This window comes from Aulostomus chinensis, chromosome 6, assembly GCF_037954235.1.
Source record: "Aulostomus chinensis isolate RoL2024-O1b breed Wild chromosome 6, RoL_Achi_v1.0, whole genome shotgun sequence".
Taxonomy (NCBI): Eukaryota; Metazoa; Chordata; class Actinopteri; order Syngnathiformes; family Aulostomidae; genus Aulostomus; species Aulostomus chinensis.
In genome coordinates, this window is record NC_141325.1 from 22,559,817 (window position 1) to 22,583,808 (window position 23,992).

General features: G+C 40.8%; 1 protein-coding gene across 1 annotated transcript; it reads right to left on the reverse strand.

Moving 5' to 3' along the window:
• Positions 1-2,629: 2,629 nt before the first annotated feature.
• LOC147260454 (uncharacterized) lies at positions 2,630-6,880 on the reverse strand. Its single transcript, XM_086205532.1, has 9 exons — positions 6,837-6,880; positions 5,977-6,030; positions 3,676-3,720; positions 3,308-3,361; positions 3,177-3,221; positions 3,047-3,100; positions 2,917-2,961; positions 2,778-2,831; positions 2,630-2,686 (listed from the first exon to the last, which is right to left on the reverse strand). Exons 1-9 carry the CDS (start codon positions 6,855-6,857, stop codon positions 2,630-2,632), a joined length of 429 nt encoding a protein of 142 aa, XP_086061658.1. The 5' UTR covers positions 6,858-6,880.
• Between the last annotated feature and the right edge of the window lie 17,112 nt (positions 6,881-23,992).

Genomic DNA, 23,992 nt, shown 5'->3' on the forward strand with positions numbered 1-23,992 from the left:
GTTCTCCCCTATTGAGCATGTGGGGGGATGCTCTGGACTGACAGGTCCATCATTGTGTTCCTCTCCAGGGAATATTTTTCAACTCACAGTGCTTGTACACCAATGAGCTGACATTCCAACAACCTTCATCAGTAATCTTAGTCATCGAACATCCTCCATCTGTCACCTGCGTTATCTGGTTATAACTTTTGAACAATAAGAACAAAATATATGTTGTAGGTTGTTTCTTTATCAGTGTTACTGAAAAAAGTCTGGTTGATAAAAGTTGTAAATATATTGATATATTGTTCAACAACTGTTCACATCAGTATGCATGTCTTCCGAGATCTAAAACACAGAAGGAGACACACTTGATGATATAAATTGATGGACATGTTGATATATTGATTTATGTTTTCTCAGTTTTTGTACTTTAATTGCTTGTGTTTACTTCATGATTGCGTTTCCATGGAGATCCAGGAATTTTTATATTCACAGGAAAAATTATCCACATTGAGTAAACGTGTGACAGAAAGAAAAGGTTATGACAGCATTCAGCCATTTTATTATGACCAGTGATATCTTGCTCTTACTCTGTCTCCTTTGGGTCCAGCCACTCCTTTGTCTCCATCCTGGGCTCTCAAGGCCTGGACACACACACACACACACACACACACACACACACACACACACACACACACACACACACACACACACACACACACACACAAAGAAAAATACATTTTCACTTGAAGCATTCTCAACTCTAACCCATGTCCTAAAGCTATTCTTTTAGATGGATCAACCTTCCACTGATATTGACACCAGACAGAAAATGTTAAATAGCAGCCACAAAACAGATGTATGTTATGTCCACAATTTGTAGTCAGTCTGGATAAGTTGCCGCTTCATACACCACAGCGTTAGGAGGGAGTGAAGTACGGAGGCAGAGTGTTATCAAAGAAGAGTGGTATTAACCCCCTCAGTTACAAACAAGATCATGCTAAAATCCTTAGCACTAGTTGGGAGGTAATGAGGCCTGGAGACCGACTGAAAAAATGAATTCATGGATTCAAGAAGTGAAAATGTGTTTCTTTAAAGGGTGGCTGCTGACTCCTTGGCACTTCTTAAGGGACAATGAGCATTTTCAGGTACAGACTGGTCCTTCATCTGTCGCTGCCCCCAATACTTAACAATGTCAACAATTAATTGAAAACATTCAAGGATGCTTCTTACTGAGACACCAGGCCAGCCTCGTGGACCAGGACTTCCAGTGAGTCCCTACAAGAACAAACGAATAGACAGGAGTCTGAAACATGATTATGCTGATATCATAGCACAGCGCAGAGGGACAGAATAGCTATACCTCATGTTACACTCCATTTTTGTTGTTGTTCAGTTTGTAATTACTTGTTTCCATCCATATGTTTCCTGGTATAAATTTCAGTTTTTCAAAATATGTCATTTATTCTATTTATATATTGACGTAAACAGTTATGACCTTTGCACCCTGATAAAAGCATCCTCAGCTGGGTTTGTCATTCATCAGTGACAAGAACAGCCTTGGACATTATTTATTTTTGCCCACAATGAAAAAGGAGACAAGGGAACTCTTTCTTTCACAAAAACAATCAGATTCTTTTCTGTCTTGATAATACAGCACATTAGTTTGTTCAGCCAAACAAAACCAACGTACGTACAATGGAACTGTCTAAGTAAAGCCTTTAATTCAACTCAAAAGTGGCACACATAAGAACTAGTTGAAATACAAGCAATGAGGTCACAGAATAGCCTCCTCGTGAGTTGGGCCATTTCTGTCCACCATGCAATACAAAAGACTATCCATGTGTAGAAGTAAAATACCTATGTAAAAATACAACTTGAGTAAAAGTAAAAAGTACTGATCCAAATATCTACTCAAGTAAAAGTAAAAAGTACAGGCTCTGAAATGTACTCAAAAGTACTTTGAAAAGTAAAAAGTATTTCTATTGCACAATTCACTTGCTGCAAATCTATTAAACACAGGATAATTTATATAGAATCTACTTTAGCAATGTTATTGTTTGAACAAACACTACCTGCCTAGTATCCTAATGTACATCACTATATAGTACTTAAGGCATTTAATATATATATATATATATATATATATATATATATATATATATATATATATGTACCGATATTTATGTTGAAAATGTAACTGAGTAAAAGTAAAAAGTCATCAGAGAAATAAATACTTCTAAAAGTACAAAGTACCTGAAAAATCTACTTAAGTATAGTAATGGAGTATTTGTACTTCGTTACTTGCCATCTCTGCTTATCAGTCATTTTAAGTTCCAACTCCTTTTTTATGACCCGCTTCTCAGGCCGCAACAAACAAGGATAAGATTTCAAGGGATCATTCTAAAGGGCCGTTACATCAGTCATGTTTAAACTTAGCTGGCTGAAAAACCAGCTGCATGTATTTAATCACTTGTTATAACAGTTAAACGTAAGAGATTGTTCATGCATATAATTTACCATTGGCCCCTCAATGCCAGTCAGGCCTGTAGTCCCCATAGCACCCATTCTCCCCTTGCAGAAAGAAAAAGGCACCATGATGATTTGAGTCTCACTGAATAAATATGAGTCCGATTATTAATGCACTTCATGAGATTACCATTTCTCCTTTGGCTCCAGGAAGCCCAGTATTGCCTGGTTGTCCCTGACAACAACAAGATACCAAGAAATACTGCATGATAAACTTTTATTACATTTCAGAGTTCATCATAATGTGATTCTCAAATTAGATTTACCTGAGCTCCTTGAGGTCCAAATGAACCTGTCCCTCCTGCTAATCCTGCAGGTCCCTGTTCCAGATGCAGAGAGATTAAATAGAGATACGACTTCACAGATTCTCCATCAATAAGTCAATGAGACTAAGAGTGGACATACTGGGGGGCCTCTCCGGCCACGTGGGCCAGCTGGGCCTGGATCCCCCTGCACAAGACAAAAAAATCAAACATTAGACTTCCTGGTAATCATTTAAACTGAAATGACATTTGACACCGTCCCATGAACTCGCCTCAGCTCCATTCACTCCACGTGCTCCAATACCACCAGGTGTCCCTGTCGCACCCTGTAAAATTCCCACTCAACATGAGTCTTGTCATCTTCAGTATAAAGCAGCAGGACATGGCTGTGTGCACACTCACCAGTGTTCCTGGTGGACCTCTTGCTCCATCATGGCCACACTGTCCCTAATGAGATAGAGAGAATTTCCTGTTTCAGATATTTCAGTCAGGAAAATAAAGGGACAAACAAAATAATGACAAACATGTTGTACCTGAGGCCCCTGTGGTCCAGGATGCCCCTGGACTCCTTTTTGACCTATAGGACCCTGATGAACACAGACTGCAGTCAAGTTTAACATCAAGTCAAAGGGATTCATATATCTTCTCACTAGTTTTTCACTTTCATACAGTCTAGTGGCTAAATTGTTTAAACAGTTATTCATAATATTGAGTTATATTTTGTGCAGGAAATTAGTTTCAATATTTCCCATGAGGTTAAAGGACCTTAGATCACCACACTGACAACTTTCCCTGTATGTATGTGTGTGTGTCTGTGTGTAGCATAATGGTGTGGCAAGGTGTTGTATATGTCCCAGTGGGCTGCTGTGCTACATCATGGTGTTGTAAATGTCATTCTTACTGGATATCCAACAGGTCCAACATCTCCTGGTTCTCCTTTAAATCCCTGGAACACAAACACTGAGTGAGAATCAGTGGTCACAATGATGGTCACATCACACAGACCATGGTGGAGGGGAGGAGCATGGGCCAAGGACGAACTTAAATTGCATGCAAGTTATTAAACACTTTTATCTCCATTGTGAGATATTTAACAGACAGAGGCTAGAGTGATGACATCACTCCCAGAGTAGGCAAAAGTGTTAAATTGTTTCAATAATTCATTGACCTCATGGCCGATATTTTGCACAATTTTTTTCTGTTTGAAGGCAAACAATTTAGCTGTTTTAACCATGTTTAAAACCGTATCAAAAGCAGATTTGTTGCATTGTAGTTAGTCTTGTGTGTCCAGGTTTTTAAGGCTGCTAATTTTATCTATTCTTTTAACCAAAAAGCATATTAATCATTTGAGTAATTTTATTTTTGTCTAGTTTTGATCAGTGTTTACCCTTTCGCAAACTAACTTTAACATTATGTAATGTCATATCAATTAACTAATGTATACATTTTCAGACAGATTTTGACATTTTGACATTTATTGTTAAGAGCTCTTTATTAAGGCATAAAGTAGTTTTGATATGAAGGAGTCCAGTTGTACTCCCAACATCTCAATTTCATGCTACAATATGTGAGAGAAGTAAGAAAAGAACGGTATGTGTGCAGCCTGGCAAAATTGACACTATTACTCACTTGAACACTTGCACTCACAAGTTCTGCTTTGCTTGTATCCATGAATGGTCCAAGCAAAGGAACAAGTGCAATAGCGCAACAAGTGCAAAATTTTGCTTGATAACATCAGAGGAAGACCTCACAAAGTATGACACACATACAGAGCAGTTTCTGCTACATGACTTTAACAATGAGTATATTATGAACAGCAGCCCAGCTATCTCAGACAATGAGAAATACAATACAGTCTCACACTCTATTCGTCAAAGAACAATGTTTGGTCAAGTCCCCCTGGTGTCCACAGCCGATGTGGACGGTACCCCCTCCTTTGAGTGTTTTTTTCCCAGGTTTTCCGTGATGTGACGTGGTTGTCTCCTGTGTTTTATCTCATCCATTTCCAGTGGCGACACCAGACTCTGTCTTACAACTTCCTCTTCCATTTGGTCCTATTTGCTTATTTATCGACTATTCTCAGTGTTGTTAGGGTTAGGGTAAGGGTAGTGGTTAGGGTTCAGTTATCACAGAGGGGGGCACCGTCAACGTCGCCTGTGGATGCAGGGGGACTTGACCAAACCTTGTTCTTTTACAAATAGGGGGTGAGACTGCATTGAGAAATACCCTCTGATTTGGAAATGTTTTGGGCCCCAAGGTACATTTCTACACTCGATGATGAGACACCCAGCCAGTGTATTCTCGTATTAACTGATGGCTCTTAGGAGACTGAAGATGACCTCAGTATTGTTGGCTTTGTTCAGCTGATAGAGGGGACTCGTGAACTCCTAGTGATCTCCTCTGACTCTGAAGAATCTGTCAATAATGACACAAATGATCCGAGGTCAGGAAAGGGGGGAGAAGACCTCAGCCTAGTGACCTCTCAAAAGAGTAATCACTAAAGGTTATATGGGCTTCCGTGTGGTCTGCCTGAAGATGTGCCTCCTGTAGGATAATATAGTGGGTCTTCAATCTTTAGATCTCCATCCACAGTCTGCGCTACAAGATCAGCTCTCCGGTATACTCTCCATCTGATCCTATGAAGGAGTTGAATTGATTTCATATAACTTGGGAGACAACATTGTCATGCACAATGACTACTACCCGGTAGGAGGGTTTTTATTACTATTTACTATTATTTTGCTGATATTAGTGTGTTCAGCAGCATCTCCAGTGTTTAACACTTGATAGGTAATGCAATTTCAACTTAAATCGAGAAATGTCATGAAAAATAACATGGAGCATGGCAGGTACCTGCACTTTCTCATTGATCTAGCTCTTTTTTGAGTGTTGGTTTCAAGCTGGTGAATTGTGATCTACATGTCATGGACCCTGAGCAGAGTTATAAGCAACACAGGATTCTTAGACTTCTCGTGTTTCAAATGACTTTCATGTCATGTGCACATACAAGGAGATTGAGAATTGTGTCCATCAACTATTAGTGTGTAGTGGTCGTAATATTGTCCTGTAGCGTAGCAGTATGAAGTCTAGAGGTCATCATTATTTCTAGCCACTAGAGGACGATGTAGGCAAACCCTCCCATGAAGGAGCAGACAATCACAGCAGAGGGAGCTGGATTCTTTATTAAATAATCCATACAAACCTTTTCTCCAGCTCTTCCTCTGTCTCCTGTCAGTCCAGGCTCCCCAGGGAAACCCTGCAGTCCAGGCCACAGAGGAAACACAAATATTTAGCTTTTTAGCAACATCCTTTTTCTACCCTCATAGACCACCCATAGAACTGCCCAGAGCCTGCATGCTGTCTGGGAGTTAACTTGTGACCAACTGCTCTATACAAGCAGTCTACGTTCTGTTTCAGCTGCTCAGTTGTCTAAAGTCATTCTCTCTTCCAAGAACTTTTCAATTTAACTATTCTAAACTCCCGAGATGATGCTCAGTTTCCCCTCAAATTTGCAGGAATGTAGTACAAATAGGTCATTTGAACCAAAATACCTGACGAGAACTTTACATTTCCCAGTATTAAAAGATATTTGTCAGATCTGAGGTACTTAAATGCTTGCTAACATGTCTGGAAGACCCTTGAAGATCCATCTTCATTCTATACAAACTTTAAAAAACACATAAAAAGTTATTTTCATGGAGGCAGAACTGTCACGATCCCTGTCTCGTGTTCCTGTTTCATTTTGTAGTTAGTGTCCTGTCTTCCTGTGATTACCTCATGTGTCTCACCTGTGTTGATTGCTCCACCTGTGTCTCGTTTCCCCAGTGTATTTCACCTCTGTGTGTGCCTTTGTCTGTGTTGGACCACTGTTGTTCATTGTGAGTAGGTTCTGGATTATGTTTTAGTATTGCTCTCTGTCTTAGTTTCATGTTCTCTCCATTGTGTTCGCAGCTCTCCCCAAGCGCCAGTGTAAGTTTTTTGGTTTACTTTGTATTTGGTAGTTCCTTTGCTGTACTTTGTATATTTTTCATTAAATTCCCCTTTTTGTTGAATACTCCTTACCTCTGTCTGAATTTGGGTCATATTCCCCACCCTCAGAATGGGACAAGAACACAATTTAAAAAAACAAAGAAAATAAAACTCAGCTCATATTTTCCTATTATCAAGCTAGAATCCTTTGTTCCCAGGGTATTTGTGGTCCCTAGAGTCTCTAAAAGTAGCATGGGCGCCAGAGCCTTCAGCTATCAAGCTCCCCTCCTGTGGAACCATCGTCCAGTTTCAGTACAGGATGAAGACACTGTCTCTACATTTAAGAGCAGAAGACCTTCCTTTTAATAAAGCTTATAGTTAAGGCTGGCTTAGGCTAGCCCTCAGATATGCTGCTATAGGCTTAGACTGGAGGGATCTCCCATGATGCACTGGGCTTCTCTATCCTCCTGTCTTTATCTGTGCCACTAACTCTTCTTCTCTGGAGACTTGTGATTCCCTACTTCCCAGATGCCTGGCTGATGCTGCTGGAGTAGGCTATAGACCTGAAGAGGCTCAAGCTGCCACACAAGTAGTATAGCTAGTAGTATTTGTTTCAGTTTTGTCATTACTGTATTGGCATCATCACCATTCTGTTTGATAACACATAATTGGTCATATCATGCTGGAATTGATTGTCTGAGTAACCTGTAGATGTGATTATTGATAGCTAGCTGTTATTGATTGCTGTCTATCTCCTTCCAGCCTGTTCCCATCCCCACCTTCGTGTACCCATCATTCTCTCCCCCTTTCTCCCTCTTTATCTCTGTCCCTCTTTCCTTCATTATGTCTTTTTCCATTATCTGTCTTTGTCTCTGCCTTGTTTCCCCCCAGCTGGTCAAAACAGTCATTCTCATTGAGCCTGGGCCTGCTCTATGTTCCTGCCTGTTAAAAGGAAGGTTTTCTTTGCTCCTGTTGCAAGATGTGCTTGCTCATGGAGAATTGTTGGGTTTAAATTCATTGAAGGAGTGTGGCGCCAGACCTGCTCTACTTGTGAAGTGTTAAGAGGTAACTTTTGTTATGATTTGGCGCTATACAAATTGACTTGACTGTAGATACATATATTTATTTTGTTTGCATCAGGTTACCTCTAAGATCATTCTACAGCTGTGACAGAAATATCCGTTGCAATCATATTACTAAAATACACATTCATGCAAGAATGAGGCTGAATGTACATTCCACGTGAGACGTTAGTTATGTAAGTAGTATATTAAATGCAATTATGACCTGCAGACCAATACTACTACCACTGAGCAGATACACATGAAACTTGGTGGAGGGGCAGAACCTGGGTCAAAAAAGAACATTCAATTTGTGTCAATCTGCCGATGCGGATTTCTTCACCATTACAAGATCTTCAATAATATCTCAGGAATGTTTAACCAAAACATTACATGTATGAAACTCAGGCATATTTACAGCAGTCTGGAGGATGAAGTGTGGATCTTGATCAATGCTTATTTAAAGCAGAGGTCTTCTAGCCTTCTTAGAGAAATACGGGAGAGACAGTTAATCATCTTGTATGGTAACTCTGCCACCATGTGTGAAAGTCAGTGCGTTCCATATATCTTTCTTATGGCTCACATTGACAGTCTGTTGACATGGTAAAATATGTTTACAACCAGCTTATATTCTAGCCTTGGTTGAACAAATTGTTGTCCCCTCCAATGGACATGTGCTGCTACACAAGGAATACTCACCTGATCTCCTTTCTCTCCTTTTGATGCCCCATCTCCCTTAAATCCTCTTGGACCCTAATTGATACAAGAACAATTGAGCAAAAGGATGCAAGTTAAAAAACAATATAAGCAGCAGTGACACACCTGGAGTCCACGTGGACCCGGTGGCCCGTGCCGCCCATCCCATCCTTGACTGCCAGCCTCGCCCCACCTCCCCGCTTGCCCTATGACACCCTTTGGGCCAAAGAAACCCTGAAAAACACAAAATTTCATGTTTCTACATATGTCTACAACTATAATGCAATTGTTGAGGAAGAATGTGTCTTTAGTGCCAGCATTTACCATGTCTCCTCTGCGACCAGGTGGTCCTTTGTTTCCAGGTGCTCCAGGAATACCCTTCACCATAAAGTGCAATAAAAACCATATCAGTACCTCAACAAGATTAAACAGAGCTATGCCAGCATCGTCATGCAACACCTCTGTTATTAGTGCAATGGTTAGTAAACTCACTGGAGAGCCAGGCTTGCCCATTTCACCCATGGGTCCTGGTGGTCCTGGATTCACCTTACGATTCATAGGAAGATAAAATCAGTGACAGTGACTGATTTTCACTTGAAATATAAATGCTAAGTTACTCACTGGCCAGCCTGCTCTGAGCATTTGATAGAAGACTGATCTCTGGAAAATAAGCAGTAGAATTAACTTGAGGGTAGAATCTTCCTTTACAAATGTTCACAGATTCATACATGCCTTTATTTAATTGTAAAACTGAGTCTAAAGTTGTTCTTCCATCCATCCATTCATTTTCTACTGCTTATCCTGTTAAGCATCACGGGGGGGCTGGAGCCTATCCCAGTAGCCTTCAGGCGAGTGGTGGGGTTCACCCTGGACGGGTCTCCAGTCCATCGCAGGGCCAACACATAGACACATTCACACTCACAGCTACGCCTATGTCAATTTAGAGTATCAATTAGCCTAGTCCCCATTTGCATGTCTTTAGACTGTGGGAGGAGGCCCGAGTACCCAGAGAGAACCCACGCTGGTACAGGGAGAACATGGAGACTCCACACAGAAAGATCCCCTGCCCGAGCCGGGGCTCAAACCCAGAAGCTTCTTGCTGTGAGGTGACAGTGCTAACCACTGCACCACCATGCCGCCCTCCAAAGTTGTACTTACCAAATGAATTATATTTCTTTGTTTACATCAGTGATGGGCATGAGTTTTGAGTTCATGTTCTTAATCAATATTTACATCTAGAGTTGAAGGTGACAAAGCTGGTGATTCTTAAGGGCATGGGCACTACTGACTGTTTAGCTGTTGACTGTTTAAATCAGATCCACCCTCACTCCTCTTCAGTGATACTGAATAAATGAATCTCTCTAACTAACTACCTAATCCTTCAGAAAGATTCAGTGTAATTGAAGTTATACTCTCAGTGGTGTTAACCTGTCAGTGGTTTTCATGATTTGGCTGAGTGATATAAGTCAGTGATAGACAGACTGTATGCTCCCTCTTAGCGTATCAGTCAGTTCAACAGGAGGGCATTTTAAAAAGACTTAATGATTTGCCCAAAGTGCAGCTGACCTCTGTAATAGCATTTACTCTTCCAACTAACTTAAAGGACCCTCTAGGTCTGGCCTATATAAGCAATCTGGTGGACACATAGCAACATGGTTTAAGGGCATTTTTACAAGTTTTTAATCATTATTTTAATTATTCAATTTGGGTTTTTTGGGGTTTTTTTTTCCGATGCTGTTGACTGAGAGGAGCATGTGGACATGTTTGACTCAGATCCTGATGGAACATGGCCCACAGCATCAGTGTGCCACTAAGAGGGTTTGGGGGATGTTCAAGTCTGTTGAGATTGTCTGGCATTGTCAATATCCATGCTGTCTTGGCAAACCAGAGCTTAAAATATGTACAACACCTTGAATTGTATCTTTCAGTGGCGTGTTTTGTTATAAATTGATAAATGAATCTTTATTCAGTACAGGCTGAGCCTTCAAGTCTGTACATTTATGTTATTAAGCTTTTACCTGATTGCATATCAGTGAAGGCTGGTAGATTTGTAGGACAGGCTCATTCTTCATGATCATGTGCACATTCTGCACTCATGTCTCCATTCAGCTGCTGTGTGAGATGTGACCCCTAGTGGAGAAATTCGGTATAGCCTAACAGTGCAGTCCAGTGCTTAGTTCATCAAAACAGTGAACATTTTTACACTCACCCAAAACTATAAAGTGTATATGAGCAGGTAATACATGTCATAGCACTGTAGAAAAGAGACATACATGAGCGTTCCAGCCATGTGTCATGTCTCCATCACTGCTCATCGGAGCTGGAGCCAAGAAATTTCTGTGACCACAGCAGCGTCATTTGACCTGGGAATGAATGTCCGGTCATATATGACTTTTCCCACTGAAGGTAAAAGCCAGATATTAGTGAGTGTTAGTTGACTTGGCTGTCTACACTTTATGTATTCTACCACTTGAGACTGCTTAGTCAGATGGAGACAAGTATGGAGAGCTTTATAGCGATATGACTGAGCTCACTGTCCCAGTACACAGGAGTCCTTCTGGTTTATTACACCACCCAGCTCTGCTGCTCCAGGTCATATTTTTCTTGGCTGTAGTGCTGCAGTGGGAGTGTGAGTGGAGGCTAGCCCACCCTGTTAAGGGGATGCTAAGACTGCCAGAGAGACCTGGACCTCCCTTAAGTCTCGCTGTCTCTGTGGATGGAGCTTTGGAGCTTACAGTGTCCACTGAGACAGCAGTAACACTGAAGCCTTTCATAGCCAGCTTGAACCTGCTCATAGAGCTGTGAAGAAAGAAGAGCATAGGGCCAACCACAAGGGCAGGACCTAACTAGAGGGCTGTAGACAGGCTCCAGCTGCTCTGTTTGACTGATACATCAGCTCTCATTGGAAGCTATGAGGATGCAAAGAGCTGTGGCAGTCTATACCTAGCCCAGGACGAAGTATGGGATCATCCAGAGAGGTATTCATAACTAAATCATAATCGAGTTGTAAGAAGTAGAAAAGCACTTTTGTTTATTCATTCACCTATAACTCCAGAACACATGTTAACATACTTAAGATGCAATGAGTCACAATTCTTCACTTTTTGTAGGGCAGGTTTCCACAGCGTGGAGGTCAGAAAAAAATAGAGCGTTAAAAAGACATTTAATAGTAACCAGATATGCTTGTAACTAGTAACCTTGATGTGAATCAATCTAAAACATGGTCAGCGATTTCTAGTAAGACAGAAGACATCTAATCCTGTTAGATAGCGTGACTCCCTTCTCAAAATTTGCTTGCTGAATACCATGTTTTTGCCTCTCAGCATACCGACGCAGGTTGATTAACCAAGCAAGCATCAGTACAGCTATCAATGATGATATTCAATTTGATTTCTGGTTACTGTTGGGCCAAATGTTGCCCAGCTTTGGCCAGTCCTGGTCTGAGACAACCTAGCAAAGACCTGGTGTTTTACTGTGGTCCAGCTGAATTGCTGTGTTGGTTACTTACCCTAAATGAAGTCCAGTCCTCCACAGAGTTCCTCCATAGGTAGAGAGTGGGAAGTCCCGGCGGTCCCGGAGACCCCAGGTCCCCTCTCTCTCCATCCCATCCTTGAATACCTTGAGAACCCTGAGGAAGAAAACATAAAATAACTGTCAAGAACAATACGCATTTCACTATCAGATAAAGTTGTAACTTTACACTGTACTAAGACCAAACAAGACTGACATTTATTTTTCTTATACCTAATCTGCAGTTCAGATGAACTCCGGTCCCTTTATGTGGTTGGTTTCATTTGTTAAGGATGAGATGATGAGGTTATGTGTTAAACAAACCAGAATCCAGGAATAAAAAAAAATCAACTATACCAACTAATTCCGAGACAAACAGGGCATGCAGAACAGGGAAAAGCAACAGAGGAAGATGCATTAAAAATGATCGAAACCAGACACAAAAGAATTAACAAGAAAACAGTTTGGAGTGAAATTCTAAATTTGGAATGAATCTGGGAACAAGTATTCAACATATAAATGAGTACAATAAATGTAACATAACCAAAGTTCCATCACAGAGGTAAGTCTTAAGCCTGCTTGTACAAATATCAAAATAAACTGGTGGCTGATAAACTGGTTCAATGTATTTAAATCCCATCTAATTGAGGATGTCAAACACTTGGCTTTGATTATTGGTACAAAAGTCTAAAGGGAAATACTGTGAACTAGTTAAAAACCCCTGACACTAAAGATCAAGCCCCTGTGTAAAATCAGGTCTTCTCGACACTGACTGGAATTTTGTGATACACGTCAGAGATGGATGAACTTGACTGATAAAAGGCAGTTCAACATCTCTGTCCCAGGACGAAACTGAACAGCACGCTATTATTATTAGCTTGCTCAATAATGGCTACCGATAACTCTCTTTTCTAGTCCTGCTTTTCAGATATGCTTTCACTGTACCCCTCACACTTGCCTTCTAGTGGTCCCCAGGGTGAAGACTAAGAGGTACAGGTAGGCAGCATTACCTCTGGAAAAGGAGCTGAGTGCATATGCTTCCCCAGAAAGTCTATGTGTTCCTGAGCAAATGATTTTATCTATGCCTGCCTCTCCAGTAGGAGAATGGTTTGTATAGTTGTCTGTCCTTATCATTCATGCACAGAGTCTGTAGTCAGTCCATATGGACGCAGTCAGTCAATTCAGCAGGGGAGCTTTGATTAGCACACTTTCCTCTTACGACTGTAGCCAGGTTTTCACTCCATTTCCATTCCTATCCTGCATCTCTGGAAAAGGTAGAAACTAATCTGGATCATTTCATTCACGTTTAGCCCTGGTACTATCAGTTAAGTAACTAATGTCACCAAGATGAAAAGTTATTCAGTTATTATGTGAGCTTTACTGATGAAAGTATTAAGATTTTTTTTCACCACACAGTCAAACTTGGAACACAAACAATTGCTGATTTTCATTTACCGATCAAGCAGACAATTGGTTTCATAGCAAAGACAAGAGGTTGACAAGCTCATCTTTCTTCATCAGCTACCTACAGTACATGTGTGCCATTTTGGAAACACCCACAAATACAAATACCTATTATTGGTGGTGTAGGGGGACGTGAGGGCACGTTCTTAGTAGGTTAGACCTGCCACTCATCTTGCTAATTATTGATCATATGTCCAGTGACATTATTAAAACTGTAGACTTGCTCATGCACATCTTACCTTGTCACCTTTCAATCCGATTGGACCTTCTCTCCCAGCGCATCCCTAGAAGACCAACAAGCCGTTCAAGCTATATGGCTAACGTTATTATGTAATGTGCTTTATACTGTATATTTCTTCACTGTCAATAACACCAACATGAAACCAGAATGAAAGAGTTTAAGCATGATTATGGACTTCATGGCCAATTGAGCCAATTATCCATTTTAGCATATCAAGATATTTGAAGTGTCCAGTGGCAACATCTGACAGGTATAACTTGCCTGGAACAGATGTCACATCCGTTGACAGTGGCTTGCGTCACATTAGGGTGAAAACAAAACAAGTACCACGACCTGCAGTCCAGTGGTTCAAAATTTGGTCCATCAGATGTGATAAATGATAATAATAGTAAAAGGCCTAATAATGAAATTACTGTTTATGCCATTTTCTTTTGTGTGAGGTAAGATGCACTTTAAATATGTAGGATCCATAATAATTCTTTTTTTCACAGTTTCACAGGCAGCAGAATGACATTTTGTGCACACGATAAGTCTGACATGAGTGAAGTAAGAAAAAATGAAGAAGCACCAGAGACAGTCCTGATGAAGGCATGCCCGGCCTTGAGTACTGTCTCCCTAAGAGAGAGACCCTACTGTTTTGTTCAGTTGTTGTCTTGTTGTGTTACAGATAGAAGAATCTTGTGTCGCAACTCATACTTTCTTTTTACTTTTTCAGAGCTGAGTCAGACTATCATAATCTTACAGTTGCATAAGAACTTGAAGCAATGGGGCACTTTAAAATTTCATTCCACTGAGATGTTAGTGAAGGTTCAAAGTCATCCAGGTCATGGAAACCTCTTCATGCGAGCTGAAACAGTCCTGTTGACTACAGTACAGTATTTAATAAACATTCCATTGAGGGTTTTTTTGCTGTTGTTGTTGATTAGCAGGGGTATATCTGAAGGTTCATCATATCAGGACCTGTTGTAGTGACAAACTAGCCATCGATAAGATGTTTTATGAGCTATTGATTAGTTCGGTGAGTGATTAGGGAATATAGAAAAGATTATATAATAAATAATAATAAACAACTTCAGTTTAATGCCTTGATGATTAGATTTCACTATTCATCTACCTTTCAAGATAGATATGTGTAAGGTGGTGCACAGTAGGGGATGGGAACCTGTCTTCACATGTCACCTGACTGCAGCAAAAGAATCATTCCTCTCACTCTTGTCCATGTTAACGGCTGCACAGTAGAAAAAGAGATGAATGTGCTGTATTTACAAAACCTAAAAACATTCTTACTCTTTTCCCCTGGGGGCCAATCAGACCAGGAGGGCCTTTAAGGAACCGATAGAACCTTTGTTCTGATCCATCTATGTCCCAGCTTCCAGGAGCTGGTACCGACAGCAGTGGCTGTCTCTGCTTCAGACGGGAGGACCTCTTCTCATCTGTTTTTCTTAGGACCGGTTGATGGTCATTTGTCTCCATGTCCTTCAACAGGATACTCAGATTATGAGAGTTCACCTCTGATGTTTTAGTGAGGGAATTATGTGAGGTTAAATCCACATGGTTATATGGGGAAATCTCTGAAGCACTTCTCTGGTTAATATTCAATTTGTCATCAGCAACTCTTCGGTTTTCATCATTGGCAGCTTCAAAGATGTGTGGTTCATCAACAAGCACGTCATGGTGGTGGTCGTCAGCATCTTGATTTTTTGAGTCAAGGCTTGTCTGTCCCGCAAGCTGCTTCTGAAATGACAAAAGAAACCAAAACTGCAGCAAAAGAGCTGTAGTTCACCAGCCATAAAGTAGCCAGAGTAATATTCCTCACCAATACTTATGACACATAATTACTATATATATTAATTATGATTGATGATGTTGAACCCTCTTGTAATTGCCTCCATGAAGTCATACCAGTTGAAAATGTTAAAATAGCAAGCATGGTTAACGTTTATGCTGGAGCACATATTCAGAACAACTCTTTCTGCTAATGCAGCAAGAAGCTGCTCTCTGGATTACAAAATACTTTGTAATTTCACTACAGGCTGAAAAATCTCTATCAGAAAGTGGTGTTTCTGCAGAAATTCTGTGTTCCCATTCATAGAATTACAATATTGTGAATTTGTTTCTTGCAGCCACTATGGGTCATTATGTGGGATGGACTTCCAGTCTCACGACAAGCCAGATATTCTTATAAATGTCCATATACTATATTGTTTTCACTTGAAATGTGGGAGCATGACATCATCAATTGGAGACAATAGTACAATGACTATCAAACTTGTTCCTCTGATGGGACCTTCCTCCAGGCTCTGTCACCACAAAAGGACTTCATTCCTCAACTCTTCTAAGTCAAAGAAAAATTATATAAAATGTGTCATTGTCAAGAAATCAGCCGCACTTTTTCTCACAATAACGTGATAGAATATCACCAGAAAGCATGTGTTTTCTTTTTAAATGACAAGATAATGGAAATATGAACAAATTGTGATCTCAAGAAACAGCATCCTGTGCTGTGTACTTGTTTGATAGGGGGCCGCTGAACACTTGCTGGTCTTCATGGACATGAAGTGGAGGGATTTTTTTTTTTTCTGAGGGAAAATTTCTACAACACAATACAATACAAGGGTGGATCTGACAGACTTCAAAGTGCACCTGTGATACCAGACCAGAGGATGATAGGAGGCACTGGCGCCTCCTCTGCACATGGTTCCTCTCTATTAGACAAGTCCAGGCCTTGTTAACACTGCTCTGCACCTGTGGCTGTCTGTGCAAAGAAAGACAAGACCACCAACCACAGTAATCATATCAACATGAGGATACAACTTCATAAACATTTGAATACTTCCAAAACATCATCAGTGATGACTAATCAACCCAACACCATCTGGTACATCCTAAAAACTGGCATTACCTGGACGGGCTACAATGTTTCCCCCCTCCCTATAAAGCTGCTTCCTGTCAGTGAGACAGGCATAAGATAATCATAATAACAACTGGCTTGTTTTTAAATACCCCCCATCTAATATGTAGGAACAGTTTACTTGCTTTAATAGTAGATAATAGGCTGCTGTTACAGAAAAACTTCACATGTTACGTGAATGCCTGCATTACAAACTGAGTTATGAAGTTTTGAAGACCTGTGCAGCTACCAGGGAGTGAGGCTCCAATGAAAGACACTTTTATTTATGCATTAGCATTATTACTGCAGCATGAGAAATGACGAATGCAGCAATTTGGAGTTTGACGCACACAGTAACAGTTGTTTCAGTATGTTGAGACCAGTGTGGAAAACTGCCCCAGTATGCATCCCTGGAATCTACCATAGCAAATACAGCATGGTACTGGAAGTCAAATTCAACGCCTGAACAACTATTAACTCGCTGATCATGTTTGAATTCTTGTCAAACCTGTTTTCTTTTCTGATTATGGGCAGATTATTCCAACTTTACAATTGTCACCTTCAATAGTCAGACAAGAAACCAACTATATTAGCAACATTTTGGAAATAAATAAAAAGAAAGACCAAAGATATCATGTTTAACAGTGAATTTTGCAACTGTCACAAGTCCACATTAGTTCAGCTTCAATCGTTTTAGTGAGCTTGGAATTTTAATTTTCACGCTTTTCAAACCTCATACTGTAGATACTCATAATTACCGTGATGGAAAATAAATAATTATTTTTACTCAAATACTGTATTTAGGCACAATGCTGAGGTATCTGCTGAGTACTTATGTTTAAGGGGCTTTATACTTTTACCCCACTACATTTCAAAGGAAATACTGTACTTTTTACTCCATCCATTTTCAACTGCTTATCCTGTTAAGGATCGTGGAGGGGCTGGAGCCTATCCCAGCAGCCTTCGGGTGAGAGGCGGGGTTCAGCCTGGACAGGTCGCCAGTCCATACACATATAGACAGACAACCATTCACACTCACAGCCACGCCTATGGTCAACTTAGAGTATCCAATTAGCTTAGTCTCCTCTTCGGAATGTGGGAGGAAGCAAGAGTACCAGAGAGAACCCACGCAGGAACAGGGAGAACATGAAAACTCCACACAGAAAGATCTCGTGCTTGAGCCGGGACTCAAACCCGGAACCTTCTTGCTATGAGGCGACAGTGCTAACCACTGCACCACCGTACTGCTGTTCCACTAATTTTTACTCCACTACACTTATCTGAACCCATCAGTTACTAGTAATTAACAAAATACTTTGCAAAGACGATGTACTGAAACCTGTTCAAGATGATATTTTCTTAGTACCAGGCAAAGAGCGTTTTGCAGAAAAGTGCATTTAATGACTTTTGACCGAGGAAGGTCAACACTTCCCATCCACTACCATTCATTATACTAAGCTAATTAGCAGTCAGCTGGTCCCAGAGGATTTCAGCTCCCAAACCACAGAGAAGAGGAGAGTATCAATCTTCTTGTTTGGAATGTTCCACTAATAAAGCTGTGTTAGCAGTAACAGAGGTTCAGAGGTAAATGTTAGCAAAAAAGAGCTTACGTCAGTTAGTTACATGTTCATAGACGTTTCATGTTCCAAAAACAATGTCTACTTGCTTGTATAACAAATTTCAACAATAGGTGTCCCACTCAACTCAGTAGGTGCTCCTGGAACAGAACAGGCTTGTTTGAGATGACACTCACTTCAAATGCAACTGAGAGAAGCTGAATCTTCCTCAGAAAGTTAGACACTTGTGTTTCAGCTGGCCAGCTCACTTCATCTCATGATGTCAGGTACACCTTGCAATTGACTTCCATCATCAAGATTCCTCCTCTACAGGCTCCAATATATTAGCTTAAGTTCACATATTGACTGTCCAACAAGAAGACACTTATTTTGCAGCATTAAGACTAAAGTAAAGCATTTTTTGAAGTATGACACCTGACAAAATATACATTTAATAAAAGTTGATACAGTGGACAGAAATGAGCGGCAGTTCATGTCATACATACGAAGCATATGTAAGAGAATTACAAGAGAAGGATCATTCCCTTTAATGGGAGGTATGTGAAAAAAGCTAGAAATAATATACTCATACAAATGTATGTGGATCATCTCATTATTACTGTTATTGTCACTGGATAATGTATCAAGAGCTTCCTCAGATAATTTTCTCAATTATTATTGAAGGGTTTTAATTTTTAATTTGATATAAATCCATTTTAGGAATGTTTATTATAATAAACATCTCAATAAAACAGAGCTCTTACAAGAAATGTTTAAACGGTTCCATTATGAATGTCAGTATTCTGACCAAAAATAATTTGGTGTCTGACGGTTCTGAAACTTATTTGTGGAATAATAATGATCAGACAGATATCACTTAACTTCTGGGTAGGTGGTGACAGAGTTAATGAGCCAATAGGTCTTCCTGCAGCAAGTCATTTCCCATGTTCTGCAGTAGGTGGAGAGCAAGCGCAGCGCTTAGCCTTGAAAACTGTAAGCACCTTGCTCCTGAGATTTCACGGGTTCACGCAGGTACATTTTCAGAGCAAGTAGGACAATGTTTTTCACATTACGAAATGTGCTTAGCAAGTCAGTGATCTAAATTGCGCAAAGCTCACCTGTCTTTAATGAGTCTAATGAGTGTGAAGAAAGTCATTCCAGTCCGTTAGGGACAGGAATGGGTCTTTAAACTGGTTTGTCAACCACCAACAACCACTGAATATTAAGCAACACCACATCTGCAGATCATAATATAAATACATCAGTATTTGCATCCTAGGACAAAAAGGAGTCATTGACATTTCTAGTGTCAAAAGTACCTCTGCTGGCTAAACAGCTGTCAAGTTCATTCTGTTTCCTGCAGCAACACATGCTCAGGATCTTGTTAAAGGATGCAGGAGGAGATATGTGTACACATGACATTTAGCTGAATCTAAACTCTATATGTTGCTTAGAGACACCCTTCAGCACTGAAGTTCACATGCTCATGATCCATTCAATGTGCTTAAAATCATTGGTGGACCTCTAATCAGAGCTGTAAAAGGGGTTGCAACTGCCCATATATGCTTTGTACTCAAATGGAATGATTAAAACAAGAATTGAGATTATTACTGGTGAGGGTACAAAAGAGCCATGTTGACAAAAGAACTAAATGAGTAACAACAACAATGTCATTTTTGATATATCATCAACATGATCCAAAGCAATGATCAGAAAACTGAAACACGAAAAAAAATATTGTCCTTCTACTCTTTGACTCACTCACACATCTAAACATTTATTTTCTGTCCCATCGCATATATCATACATACCATATATGTCTGCTGTGCATTCACAAGAAGTCCCACATTTAGGGGATCCTGCAGCCAGAGGCAGCCCAGTGTACAGGTTAACATAATCCACATGGCCACAGTATGTCCTCATTCAGTACAGCTGTGCTGGAGTCAGACGGTCCAGAGTCCATATGCCGTAGTACCCTGATGCCACACCCCCAGCACTTTTATGCTGCTTGCTGCCACGCCCCAAACTATTCCTCCACTCAGAAGAGGAATGCTTATCTCCTGTGTTGCTGCTGTCCCGTCAAAGCAGCAGAAAAAACGACCCGGCTAGTAATCCTGCCAGGCTCTCATCGGAGTGTTAATCAGAGTTACACCTCACATGCAAGGAGCAAAACAATGTACAGAAACATTAAGAAAAGAACTTTCTGTTCAGTCTGTGATGCTGTACTTCATTTATCATAAAAGTCTGACTTATGCATATGATACAAGAAATATAAAACAAAATTTATTTTTTAAAAAAAGTGACATTTTAGACATTTTGAAGGCCATGAAATTTCTTTGGAACCCTTTCACAGATGAGAGTGAAATGATACACAGAAGGAGTGTATTCATTTGGTGACAGTGGATGAAGCTGCATTGTCCTCTCATCTGCACTACATCAACACACAAGTGTGATACTGTGCATTACTAATTTTTGAAAAGTGTCATTTAAGCTTAGTTAATATGTAGCTACAATATCATCTTCATCAAACTTCCTCTGCTAAGGCAATAGGATGTCACGTGTGATCAAATGACCTCCCTGGTAGAGGTCAAAATTAAAGGTAAGTACATGAATAACACTTTGTTCCTCAAGAGAAGACAGTGAGTCAGTGTAGCATGAAGGAGCTGTGGTTGCACCGACAGTCTTCCAGCCTGTAGTTACAGCCTATAACATAATGATCTTTCTGCAGAGTTTGTTGTTGTGGTAGTTGGTAGATGTTATTAATTGAAGCCAAAAATGATTATTGTTACTGCTATTGTCATTATTCTTTATTGCTGTGTGTACAAGGAAACAAGCACCTTGGTACAATTCAGAAACCAGACAGCTTAAACAAAAAACCCAGAAACTGGAGAGAATATGGTGCTCCTCCAAACTGGAGGACTCGCATATAATCTGGCAAGACAGCCTTAAAAGTTATAAGAAAGCCCTTCATATAGCCGGAGCAGCCTACTACTCGACACTTATAGAGGAACACAAGGACAACCCCAGCTTCCTCTTCACGACGGTAGCCAGACTGAGAGAGAGCCACAGCTCTACTGAACCTAGCATTCCTGTTTCCCTGAGCAGCAAAGATTTCATGGACTTCTTTAATGACAAAATTCTCCTTATTAGAGAGATCCACCGTCCATCCACCTGTCTTCTAGACCCCATCCCAACTAAGCTGCTGAAGAACTCTCTACCCCTCGTTAGCACTGCTCTCTTGGACATGATCAATGTGTCACTGGTATCTGGTTACGTCCCACAGTCCTTTAAAGTAGCAGTAATTAGACCCCTTCTCATAAAAGCAAACCTAGATCCAGAAGTTTTGGCCAACTGCAGACCAATATCAAATCTTCCTTTTCTCAGTTAGCAGTTGCTAAACAGCTCTGTGACTTTCTCTATAGCAACAGCCTATTAGAGGATTTCCTGTCAGGTTTCAGGATTCATCATAGCACAGAAACAGCACTCTACAAAGTTACCAATGACCTCCTACTAGCATCAGATGAGGGACTGGTCTCTGTGCTGGCCCAATTAGATCTTAGTGCAGCTTTTGATACCATTGACCACCATATCCTTCTACAGAGACTGGAACATGTCATTGGCATTAAAGGAACTGCACTTAACTGGTTCAGGTCATATTTACTAGGTCAATCTCAGTTCATACTAAAGATAACCCCTCAGAAACCACCACAATCAGTTATGGCATTACACAAGGGTCTGTGCTTGGACCAATCTCCTCAGTCTATACCTGCTTCCTCTCGGTCACATTATTAGGAAACACTCAATTAATTTCTCTGCTATGCAGACGACACACAGCTGTACTTATCAATGCACCCACATGAAACAAATCAGCTGACTAAACTGGAGGCCTGTCTAAAGGAGACAAAAACTTGGATGATCCATAATTTCCTTTTATTAAACTCTGATAAAACTGAAGTTATTGTCCTGGGCCCAAAACATCTTAGAGACGCCCTACTACTGAGATAGGTACCCTGGATAGCATTACCCTGGCCCCCAGCACTACCGTAAGGAACCTAAGAGTTCTCTTCAATCAGGATCTGTCCTCCAGCTTCCACATTAAGCAAATGTCTAGGACTGCTTTCTTTCATTTAGGTAACATTGCTAAGATCAGGAACATCCTGTCTCAAAATAATGCGGAAAAATTAGTCCATGCTTTTGTATGTTTTGTTTGGATTGCTGCAATTCCCTCCTATCAGTCTGCACTAGTAGGTCCCTAAAGACTCTCCAGCTGGTCCAAAATGCTGCTGCCCGCGTGTTGATGAGAACTTGTAGAAGAGACCATGTCTCTCCTGTACTGGCTTCTCTGCATTGGCTCCCTGTCAAATTTAGAATAGAATTTAAAATTCTCCTTCTCACATACAAAGTCCTCAACAATCAGGCACCTTCATATTTGACAGAGCTCATAGTCCCCTATTATCCAAGTAGAACCCTTTGCTCCCAGGATGCAGGGTTACTTGTGGTTCCTAGTCACTAAAAGTAGAATGGGAGCCAGAGCCTTCAGCTATCAGGCTCCCCTCCTTTGGAACAGTCTCCCTGTTTCGGTCTGGGATGCAGACACCCTCTTTATCTTTAAGAGCAGACTTAAGACCTTCCTTTTTGATCAGGCTTATAGTTGGGCTGCTTAGGCTGGCCCTTTGATATGCTGCTAGAGGCTTAGACTGCCGGGGGTTCTCCCATGGTGCACTGAGCTTCTCTCTCCTCCTCTCTTTCCTCTCTATCCTCCTATATGTGTCATATATAAATCATACTCATACGTATTACTAATTCGTCTTCTTCTCCGGAGCCTTTGGGCTCCCCGCTTCCCAGATCCCAGGTGCTGCTGGAGGAGGCTTCAGACCTGAAGAGGCTCAAGCTGCCACCCGTAGCACCACCTGTCCCCGTCTGTCCATCAGTCTCTTCCCTTTCTCTCTCTCTTTATTTCTGTCCCTCTCTTTCCCTCTGTATATCTGTCTTCCTCCATTATCTGTCTTTGTCTCTGCCCCCACTCTCCTGCTCTCTTTCCCCCTAATTGGTCAAAGCAGAAGGCCGACCCCATTGAGCCTGGATCTGCTCGACGCTCCTGCCTGTTAAAAGGAAGGTTTTTGTCGCCACTGTTGCAGGATGTGCTTGCTCATGGAGAATTGTTGGGTGTAAATTCATTGAAGGAGTGTGGTACTAGACCTGCTCTACCTGTAAAGTGTCATGAGATAACTTTTGTTGTGATTTGGCGCTATATAAATAAAATTGACTTGACTTGACTGTGTGTCAGTCTCCCCACCCCTCTGTCTCTGTCTGTCTGTCTGTCTCTCTCTCTCTCTCCCTCTATCTCTTTCCCATCTGCCTCTTTCTCAGTCTCTTTCAATCTTTCTCCCTTTCTGTGTCTTACTCTGCCTCTGTCAAACTCTATCCATCTCTCTGTCTATGTCGCTCCCCCCTCCCCCAACTAGTCAAAGAAGATGGCTGCTCAGAAAATCAAAATTCAAATTCAGTCAGAATAGCAGAAACACTTTTACACTTCGAAACTCCACCCGTGAATCCTTCTGTTCTTCATTAATTGCTTTCATTGAGTCTATTTCTGCAATAACTGGACTTACAGCTATATTTATTCTACTAAAATTGATGTTACCATTTGTTGCTTCAAGATTTTTTAATACTGTCATCAACTACTGGAATCTATCAAGAGCTACATTAGTTGTGGGTGGCAGAAGGGCAGCGAGAGTGACTACTTCAATATCATAGTGGATCAAAATAGGGGAGGTTCCAGATGCAGCTGCAGAGCTCAACTGTTGAGTTTGTGAGATACAGATAGATTT

Coding starts and splice junctions, on each gene's coding strand:
- LOC147260454 (XM_086205532.1), bottom strand. CDS start 6,857: ATGACCCAAATTCAGACAGAG. Junction 3,721..5,976: donor GAGGAAGAGCTGGAGAAAAG/GTTTGTATGGAT, acceptor TTTGTGTTCCAG/GGATTTAAAGGAGAACCAGG. Junction 3,101..3,176: donor GAGGTCCACCAGGAACACTG/GTGAGTGTGCAC, acceptor GGAATTTTACAG/GGTGCGACAGGGACACCTGG.